Source organism: Cryptotermes secundus, unplaced genomic scaffold, assembly GCF_002891405.2.
Source record: "Cryptotermes secundus unplaced genomic scaffold, Csec_1.0 scaffold1080, whole genome shotgun sequence".
In the NCBI taxonomy this organism is placed as follows: domain Eukaryota; kingdom Metazoa; phylum Arthropoda; class Insecta; order Blattodea; family Kalotermitidae; genus Cryptotermes; species Cryptotermes secundus.
The window spans coordinates 56,500-67,511 of record NW_019724602.1 but is presented as its reverse complement, the minus strand read 5'-3'; the positions used below and the strand labels follow the sequence as shown (position 1 = coordinate 67,511).

At 45.6% G+C, this 11,012-nt stretch overlaps 1 protein-coding gene across 1 annotated transcript; it reads left to right on the top strand.

Annotated features, from left to right (window-relative positions):
- Window positions 1-3,622: 3,622 nt before the first annotated feature.
- Window positions 3,623-4,099, top strand: LOC111862514 (cuticle protein 7-like). The gene has a single exon (XM_023847984.1). It carries the CDS (start codon window positions 3,623-3,625, stop codon window positions 4,097-4,099), a length of 477 nt encoding a protein of 158 aa, XP_023703752.1.
- The last annotated feature ends 6,913 nt before the right edge of the window (window positions 4,100-11,012 follow it).

The window sequence follows — 11,012 nt, the reverse complement described above, 5'->3', positions numbered from 1 at the left end:
AAGACAATGCTCAAATTTACTGCAGCTGAGGTTGCAAGGATGCCTGACTTTGAAAATTTGAGCATTGTCTTACCATGGCTGGCCCTTCTACAAGTCGTGCGCTAGCGGAGGTCGAACTAGTGACCGTGCTGGACGAAGTATTTGACGACGAAACCCTAAGTCATTATAGTTCCGATGATGACAGTGCATGGGACTGTGATTACACACAACTGGTGCCACCTGAGACCAACAGTGCTAGTGAAAGTGGCAGTGACGATGAGAATATCATGGCCCACGATGGATTGGAAGAGGTGTCCAGGGCATTAGTGTGGGAATATATTGAATCGTTTCACGCTTCGCGAGAATCGTTTTGTGGTGTGTGTGGTCCCAAGTTCGACATTGCCGAACTAGATGTCGTCAGTGCCTTTGAAAGCATTTTCGATATTTCCCTTGTTGATGAAACAAACAGGTATGCTCAACAGGAAATATCGAAAATCGCCAGACCTCTCACATTTCGCTCTAGAATTCGGAAGTGGGAAGATGTGACAGTGGACGAAATGTACGTGGTTTTGGCACTAATTATGTTGATTGGCATTGATCAGAGGCCTACATTGAGGTCTGCATTTCCCGGAGTGTCTTCCCCCGTCAGGGAAGAAGTCAAGACCTTACAGAAGGTGTGTGGTGTGCGCGAGAAAGAGCCACAGGAAAGATACTCAGTATAGGTGTGGTAAATGTGAGGCAGCGTTGTGTGTAGAATGCTTCAAAGTGTATCATACACTACTGAAATTCTAAACCACCTGCTTCCATTGCCGAGATACAGGGCGCTCATATTATAAGGTAAGATTATAAAACCATCTTTTAAGATCATTTTAGTGAAAGTTTCATGTTTATATCTCATATAATTTAAAAACTAATGATGAATAAAAGATTCTTGAGCAAAATTTAAATGGGCTGAAAATATTACCGCCGGAGAGACACGGCAGCGGAATTTAATGACCACACTGAAAAATTACCGCGATGAAGGGTTAATGAGGAGCTTCACAATTTATAATCTTCACCAAATGATGAGAAAGATGGCTTATGTAGCATGCATGGGAGTTATGAGATATATATGAAATCTTGGTTGCGAAACCTCAAAGGACGATACTTCTTGAAGATCTAGTTGTAGACTGAAGGGTAATATTAAAATGGATCTTACGTAAATAGTATGTTATGGCGTTGTGTAGATTCGTCTGGCTGTGGAGATTGGCGGATTCTTATGAACATGGTGATGAAGCTCCGAATTCAATAATCACAGATAATTTCATGTCCAGCTGAGTAACTATCAGCTTGCTAAGGAGTAGTTCCGCGAACCAGTTCTTGTTTCATGCACGTCCGACGAAAGTTTCACCCGCATCTGGAGGGCCGGATGGCATTTCCCACAAAAGTGACCACATTCTGATGTGGCCGCAGATAACATCACATGCACAATCTAGAGGGGAAAATGCCAGTTACTCATAATTAGTAGGTCTGCATTGTGAAGTGGAGTGAAGTAGTGTACTGTTTCACAGTCGTCAGTAAAGGTCTAGTGAGTTGGCGCTCGAGTGTTGTAATGTGTTGCGTCTTTTAAACGCACTGAAGCGGTGAATGAAGTGCGTCTCATGTGACATCAGACCCCCACAGTATATACATCCTATACCAGAGGTTCCCAGACTTCTTGACGTGATGTCCTACGTTTGGTTTTCACCAGAACAAATCCTCTTGTCCTCTCCCGAATTTTATTTTTGGCTGAAATAAATGTAACCTTTTCACTGGCGTTCATAGCATGTAGAGCCGTTACTATGCAACGACCGCGAGAAAAGCAAATATACCAGAGCCGTTTCTAGGCAACGGCTCGGTAAACAAGTTCCCGGGACAACGGATACTCTTGCAACAGTAGAAATACTATTGGAGACGGTCTTTTCTACTTGGTCCGCGCAAAGATGTTATAAGCACGACAATTGAAGCATGAATAGTTTGAGTACCCGGTGTGGAGGCGGGGTCGAATACCTCCACCATGACCCTACGAATCATAGGAAGCAACGAAAAGGGAAGTCTCGAATCTGAGACAGTAAAATATGGTCGCGAGTCCCAAGGGACTCAGACCCGACAATTATTGCGCTGGCGGGTACCAGCAACAGCTGTAAACAACAGACTCGTCCTCTCGTCACAGAGAGCGTCCTACATCAACAAACCTGCAACTGCCTGACAAAGAAAAATCCAGTCGTAAGCCCAAGGTAAAAAAAGGCAAAGGCACTACGTCATGAAGGCGCATGGGAGAGCGCATGTATAGATCCACATTTTATTGATCTTGGAACTAGGTGGAGGTGAGTGGTCAGCCTCTCGCCCCGGCCGCTTTACCCCCGGGCAAAAGAGCCTCCGGTACCCATTGGATAGGAGGTTGGGTGGACCCCAGAGCCGGTCTGGCCGACGTGGAGAAGAGAACATTCCTGACCCTACCGGGATGTCATCTGGCCGGAGCGTGAAGCCGTGTAAATGCTTGATGTCTTGTTTCGTCCCACGAATCGTGTGGGAAATTCAAGGGGCGAGATGTCAGGATTAGCCAATGGTTGGAAAGGGGTCAGGTCCTGGGAACGCTCGGTTTCTTATAAAACTTGCGACGGAGCCGAGCTGCGGCAGATATCAGTGAGCCCTCAGCTGACACCTGACACAGGATGGCCTTCTTCACAGTAAGTGCAGCGGTGGGTCGGTGCGTTCACTGCTCTTGTTGGAGGCATGCTTTGACATTCAGATTACAGTGTTCATAATTCCGAGTGTAGCTGTTTGTATTGTTCTGTGAAATGTACAGGTTACAATGGCTTGAATGTATAGTTCGCTTCAGGAGAAAAGAAATGTATGTAATTGTGGTAGTAGGGAGAAATCGGGGGGAGGGTGGCTTCTAAACCCGAGAAGGAGCCTTACAGTTGATCATGTGCGAATGGGAGGTGGATATAACTGGCTCAGGTTCGTGTCCAGTGGCGGGTTTTGGTATTAGCGGTGTTGAACCTTCGGGTTCTGCTACCAGAGAGTGAGTTAATTAGTAAGATGGATCTTAAGAAACAGGCTGTTAGGATGGGAGGTGAATGGAACTGGCTCAGGATCGTGTCCAGTGGCGGGTTTTGGTATTAGCGGTGTTGAACCTTCGGGTTCTGCTACTAGAGAGTCAGTTAATTAGTAAGATGGATCTTAGGAAATAGGTTGTGAGGATGGGAAGTGGGTGGAACTGGCTCAGGTTCGTGTCCAGTGGCGGGCTTTGGTATTAGCGGTGCTGAACCTTCGTGTTCTGCTACCAGAGAGTCAGTTAATTAGTAAGATGGATCTTAAGAAACAGGCTGTGAGGATGGGAGGTGGATGGAACTGGCTCAGGATCCTGTCCAGTCGTGGGCTTTGGTATTAGCGGCGTTGAACCTTCGTGTTCTGCTATCAGAGAGTTAGTTATTTAGTAAGATGGATCTTAAGAAACAGGTTGTGAGGATGGGAAGTGGATGGAACTGGCTCAGGCTCAGGTTCGTGTCCAGTGGTGGGCTTTGGTATTAGCGGCGTTGAACCTTCGGGTTCAGCTACCAGAGAGTTAGTTAATTAGGAAGATGGATCTTAGGAAACATGTTGTGAGGATGGGAGGTGGATGGAAGCGTTCCAAGACCAGACAAGATGTGCAGTTTGGCTTAGAACAGAGAGGTCTGCCTATATCAGACAAAAACCATATGCCCGATACACCAGCATCAAACTGGAGCGCGTCCTGTCTCTACTCCCACTCGTTCTGCAGGTTGTGACATTGGTCTCGTTGCTTGCTGCCGCCGCCCACGTGGGGCACCCGTACACTGTGCCGCACTACGTGCCCCTGTATCCTGACGCCTACCCGCAATACAGCTTCGGCTACACTGTCCAGGACGCCCTGACCGGTGACTCGAAGACCCAGCATGAGACGCGGGATGGTGGCGTCGTTAAGGGCAGCTACAGCCTGGTGGAGCCCGACGGCACGACGCGTATCGTCGAGTACACTGCACATCCCGTCCATGGATTCAACGCCGTCGTACATCGGCGTCCTTCCGTGGTGAAGGTGGCACCTGTGTATCACGGTTACCAACCGCACCATTACTGAGCTTCTGCCTCAGGAAACACTAAGTTGTACGTCATTTAATGACACCATGTCAACTGCAGAGGTTTTAATGTATTCAAGTAAGAAGGTACAATAATATGGTTAATTGTGAATGAGTAAAGAAGTTGTCATAGCCTAACTGAATATACGTAAGTTGTCCCGAAATTCATTAAAATCTTCTGAAGGGTCCTGCAAGCTATTGCCGCGATAATATATTGAATTAGGCTACTGCCTAAGCCTGTAACTAATTCCTTGTATTTTTCCGAACGCAATCACCCTGTGTAATTCCTCGCCAAATGATGTTTGCAATTCATATGCCGTGGTTAGGTAACCAACTGTCTGTCTTCTAAACTGTGAAATATCTCAGAAGATGTAATCGGTATTTGAAGTGGGTACTTCTGGAAGGATAGCCCACACATTTGCGGCTACAGACGGGTAACTGCACAAAGCAGTAAGAACGGGCCGTAGCCGGCTGACAGAAATATGCCGGGTCCGCTCCGAAACGTCGCGTGTAGCAGTAGCACCATTTGCTGGTGTGAGTAAATTCATTGATGCTTTCATATAAGAGTGTTAATTTATGGGTATCACGCGGTGTAGTTCTGCAGTGGAACGTACTGTTTCCATCGTCAGGGTGAAAAGTAAACAAAACAAGTAGCCAGTAAGGAGCAAACAGCAGCTCTGATACTTGGCTTACTCTTAGACCCTGAATATGGCGACAGTTCTTTCCTCCGAAACGTCGGTAAACTTCTACCAGACTGTGTGGATTTACATATCTGAATATAATATTCTTCACAGTCACTGCCGTGACTTTCTTAAATGCAACCTGATCTGTGGTATTTGACTATGTTTATTCTTGTACATTGTATTTAATTTAGTGATTTTATTTAAAGCTGATTTTAATAATAAAATTTTGTAAATAGAGCATTATTTATTTGTATTGCATTCGAAGCACATAATCGCAACTGTTACAGAGAGATCTTTGGGCTGTGTGATTCTGTGACGTGTATGGTGCAGTATATTGCTGTCATGTGTGCCGGTGTGACTGAGGGTGTTTGAGAACAGGGTGCCGAGGAGAATATTTGGACATAAGAGGGAGGAGGATGTAAGAGGCAGCTGGAGAAAATTACCTGATAAGGAGCTTCATGACTTATTCTCCTCGCTAAATACTATTAGAATAATCAAATCATGGAAAATGAGATGAACGGACAAATTTAGAAATAAATACATACACAGTTTAAAAAAAACCGAAGGAATAAGACGACCCCGAAGATTAGACACGTAGGTGTGAGGATAAAAAGGTAAAGTTGTCCCTGTGCTTAACTAATTAAGCACTACTCCATGAAGGCGTATGAGGGAGCAGATGTATAGATCCACATTTTCTTGAACTCGGCACGATTTGGAGGTGATTGGTCAGTTTCACGTCCCAGCCCCGGAGAAAGAGCCCCCGGTACCCATTGGATGGAAGGCTGGGTGGGCCCCAGAGCCGGTCTGGGCTAGGTGGAGAAGAGAAAAATTGTTGGCTCTATCGGGACTCGAACTCCGACCTGTCTGTCGTCCAGCCCGTAGCCAGCCGCTATACCGACTACGCTATCCCGACTCCGTCATAGGTATGAGGATAATATTAAAACGGATTTGAAGGAGATAAATGAGGAATTGTGGTCTGGGTTTATCTGGCTTGGGATAGGGACCAGTGCGTGCTCTTCTGATCACGGTAATGAGCCTTCGGGTTTCATAAATAGCGCGGAAAATTTTGACCAGCTCAGCGAGCGTTGGCTTATCACGAAGGGGACTGCTCCATTGTACGAGTATTATCTGTTTATTGCGTAGTTTGCTTGGCCCAGACGGACGTTACGATTACATAAACGCACTTGTTCGTCGCGACGTGAACTGCCCATGGAGGAATACACGTGGAATGGCAGAAAATGGACATCCTCGCCAACACGTATAATCAGGGCCGACACGATTACTGCGAACCATTCTCACCTTTCCAGTCCCTTCTCGAAATTGACACTCCCACTGGTAGTAGAGGCAGGTAGATATCTCGAAGACCCGAGTTCTGCACAGAAAAAGTTGCACTGGGGGCGGGATTTTGTATGTGCCCCGTCACGAGGTGTGCAACAGGCCACACCTGGCAACACGTTATCACCACCTCGACGTTTGTCTCCATATTGAGGACAAAACAAACTCCGTGGCCTGTAGTCCGCAAGCGAACTATATCGACCGAGCGACCGCCGCTTGTCGGCGAAGTTAGTGCCAACTTTGCGGATAGAGGGTGTCGCGTGGTCAGCGCAACTGAACCCCACTGCCGTTAATCTCGGTTCTCTAGACCTGAGCCGTAATTTCCTTGAAATAGCTCCTCAGTTACCCTCACGAGGCTGAGTCGACCCCGTTCCAGACCCACTACTTTCATACTAAGGACAGATACCAAAATTAAATTATCTGGCCAATGACTTCTCAGATTTGGAATTCTCGTAACGGTGAAATCTTCGTGTAGTCTGGTACTAAGGAGTCCCCACCATGTGACTCACTGAACTTCGTGGTGGCACATCCCCGAAGACCGCAGCCTAAATTTCTGATGCAGACACGAACTACCTATTATGCGCTCAGTTTTCTTCGTCTATAATTTGGATCCTTGAGATGTGGGACAGACACGATAATCGTGAGAGCCACCACAGACCTGTTTAAGTAATGTTACACCATATAAATATTTTCATTAGGAGAAAGGCGCCCCTAGCGGCTGCTCGGCGAGGCTTGCATCATGCTCTGGAGAGAGTGTTAGAGTTATTTCTGCTATTGTCCGCTGCAGGACGCCACCAGCATACCAATTACATATGTCCAGAATGGCTACAGGAAGCGTAGCACGGAGAATAGATGGCTGCCGGATATTGTCTTTTGTTTCACCACGGAAACAATTGCACGATGCCTTTTAGCTGACTGGGAACTACGTTCGAAAGTGAGGTCGGCGATTGAATCTAAATCGATGCGCACCATCTTCAACCTTTAAAGCAAAGTGGTAACTATATACACTACCTGCTCTTACACAAAATAAACTCCTCAATTTAACCACAAAGTATCGTCAATCATCCTGGACAGATTACCAGTAAGTCAGGCACAGGCAGGCTGTACTTTCATTTACGCGTCTTCGCTTTGCGAGCTTTCATGTATGCGCGGTTAAGTTTCTGAGCATTTTACCCATACTTACGTATTGTGTACTCGCATATACGCGATATGTTCTGCGCTTCACTCTGGATCTTTTCAGAGGGCGCATGCACCCAATACCATAACGTTGGGAACATTTTTCCACTGCTAACAGTCTGACATGATGATAAGAATTGTATAAATGAGCGGTTTAGTATTATAATGTTTTGTCATCGTTTACCTACAGAATGGAAGGACCAGGAAACATTTACCGATTTGTATCCCATGATGCGCAGTAGCCCCTCCAAGGTGGGGCTAATTTCCCATTCGGAGCACAGAACTATGTACACATCGAGAAAGTGGCTGGCACGTTCTCCGTAAGGCTCACGTGATCTGAAACTGTCATGCAGCTTGCGATACTGCATAATCACACCGCTGGACAGGTGAACGGGGTGGCCATTGCTACGCCCTACTTGACTACACTTTTGTTTCCATAGTAACCAGTCCTGAAGCCTATGTGGATATACGATTCAGCATTGCATATGAATTGGCTTGTATACATGTTCTCAGTTATTGTACAGAATTTGTATTTGTCTAAATGTCTGTTCATCACTGCTTGCTCTTGCCTGCTATTGTGAATTCATGACCTGTTTTGTTCTGGTGTTTATGGGTTTAAAGTATCCTTCCTTCGTTGTGAAAAAAAAGTTATACAATTAATTATAATACAAGTAGGAGTAGCCCGTTGAAATGTCATTCTTTCTTAAACACTCATTCATTAATGTTAATGTTCATAATTGCCTAACTGAACCTGAAAGTGTAGATGGCCTTAATCATGAAATCCGTTGCCTGATGATTTTGATGTGGACCACATAGTGCAAGATTTATTTCGTTTAAGTTTGATCTCTCTAAATCCTGACTGACTGCTGCTCCTCGTCAGCACAGTGATTCTTGCTCCCGACTACCATGGGACTCATGTCCATAGTTTACTCTGTGACTCTTCTGGGAGCCTTCAGTTGCTTCTTCGCAGAAAACATACTGTGCCTTCATTACAAATGCCAAGTGGTTGACAGTCCAGCTTAGTGAAAGCTAACAGTGGCGTACGACAGGACACGTGGGGTGTTGAGATTAGGCAGTGTGGGAGATTGCGGGTTCTTTTTGCCTTGTGTCGACTACATATCAAGTTGGCGCTCCGAGGACGGGAAAAATCCTTACAGAGATATATTAATAAAGTGTGCCACTTCTCTGCGACCTTGCTCCTGGTATGATGTGCAGCCAGCTCTTTTGCATCGAGCCCTGTGTATGCGGGAACGAATTATTTTTGTTTCATATGACTGCCCAATTTAAACTATTGAAATTGTGGCAGTGAGATTTATACATGATTTATTTAACAACACTGCCACTATCTGGGACTGTATGGCACCAAAAGGCCGCGCCATAGCTCAAGCGGTTAGTTGCTGGCTTTCCACCGCCGTGGCCCGGGTTCGATCCCGGATCTGGTCAAGTGGGATTTGTGGTGGACGAAGTGGCGCTGGGGCAGGTTGTCTCCGAGTACTTCGGTTTCCCCTGCCAATCTTCATTCCACCAATTGCTCCACAATCACCCTCACCCTCATCTGGGGCTGGTACAATAGACCAGAAGTGGCCGCAGTACAAGGGACTTAGTCCCACCCCCACTAGCAATAATTAAAAAAAATGGCGCCAAATGGTGGGCGTTTTATGGAACCTGAAAGTTCATTAACGTGTTCACAAAAACCCGCCACTGATCCCTATCCTAAGCCAGATGAATCCAGCCCACGCCCTCACATAAAGTTATGTTAAGACCCATTGAATATCACCCACGTATCTAGGAGTAATTCTCCCGAGTGGTCTTATTCCTTCAGGTTTCCGTACTAAAACGTTTTTTGCATTTCTCTTCTCCGTCATGCTTGGATTCATTACTGTTATTATTATTATTATACATCCACATTCTGACTGTATCATATAACCATTAAATTATTCTTCCCATGTGGCGGTGCATCGATGAATTAAAGGATGTTACTTTTTATTAACCTTTTTCCATGCTGCTTCTTTATTTAGAGAAATGTCCTGTCAGTGGGGGTGCATGGTAGCATAGTTGGTTGAGGTACTATGCTACAAGCCAGAAGATCGCGGGTTCGATTCCCAATGAAGTTATTTCATTTTTCAATTTACCTTTTTCTTCCAGCCAGACTATGGTCCTGGGGTAGACTCAGCCTCTAACAGAAATTAATACCAGGAATCTTCCTATGGGTAAATGGTAGCGAGCGCATAAGGCTGATAACCTCACCGCCATCTGTGAGCTGATTTTCTAAAAAAATGTGGGAACCTCGACGTCTCCTATGGGCCTCCACGGCTTCTGTCGGTATGTTTTTCCCATGGTAACGTTTAGTTTCTTATTTTTATAAAGCCACGAGTGGTTGCAGCTGTATGGAGTTTCTTGGACAGGCTGTGTTTGTAGCGAAATATTTTGCTTAGGGTGGACTCTGCAATCTGTCGGGACCGTGGGATTGGAGCTTACTTCCAGTACTTGCTACAGTTTGGCAGTGAACCCGAACGCAGCAAGTCCGTTTTGAATTTACAGTATCTCGCGTCCTCCTAGCTCCGGTCTAGAGCTCTGTACTCCGACTGTTCGAACTCACAGGTGTACGAAAGGGGGGGGGGAGGTAAAATCTGGCACTTGCCAGGGCAGCTGATGGGCTCCGTCGAAAACGCCTATCGGCGCATCTAAATACACGAATTGTGTGAATTTCAGGTTGCATCTCGCAGAAAACTTATCGTACGTCCGTTACGAAAATCAGTCGGTTAAATCTGGCCGAGGAAGCAATCTCTGTTTGATTTGAGAGTCAAACGGAACGCCTAAATACGCTTTGTCCATTTATAGCTAACAGAAAGGACATCATATCTCCATTACAGAGGTTAGTCGGTTATTCAGGGAAACAGTCGCTAACGATAGAGATACATACCAAGCTGACGGCTTAAAAATTGTCCAGGGCCTGGACAGTGCTCACTGGCCTGGGTGTTCATGAACGAATTTGTTGATTCACTTTGCGTGGTAAATTGTGTATACCATTATAATAATGTAAGATTTGAGGCTCTCACAGCAGTGGTAATGGAGAATACTATCTTATGGGATGAAACGTCATGTAGTCCGTTGAAAGTCAGCCGACGTTTCGATGGAACATATGACTGTCTTCGAGGTTCGAAGAATAAGCCGAGGAAGAAACCAGCGTAAAAGCAGGTGGAAAGCAGAATATATCACTATTCATTGTAATAATTGTTTCAAAATTTTGATTTTCTGTTTAATTTAAAGTTTCGCAATTTGACGAGGTAATTTGAGGAGCCTCCACAGAAGGGGGTTCAATAATGATGAATTTAGTTCGGGAGGGTTGCATATGAAGCACGCTATAGCAACTGGAATTTGGAAGTCATCTCACCGTTTCCTTGAAGACAGAAGAAAAGCAAGACAACCTGAATGTTTATTGTGGACAGAAACTAGCGGAACACAGAAATATATTCTATCAGTTTCTGCCTGACAGAAAACACATCTCCATCTCACGCGTCAGTCGGTTCATTGTTACGGAAACAATCGCCATTTGTCGTGAAAACCAACTGGAACGCGTAGATACACTATGGACGAGGTTCGAAGTGGTACTCATGGTTACCAGTGAGTGACACAAGAGGCAGCTATGCGATGCATGCATAAGTCTGTTTCGACACGAGCGCTTTTCAGGTCGTCCGAGAGAGCGTCCATCTTCCAACGG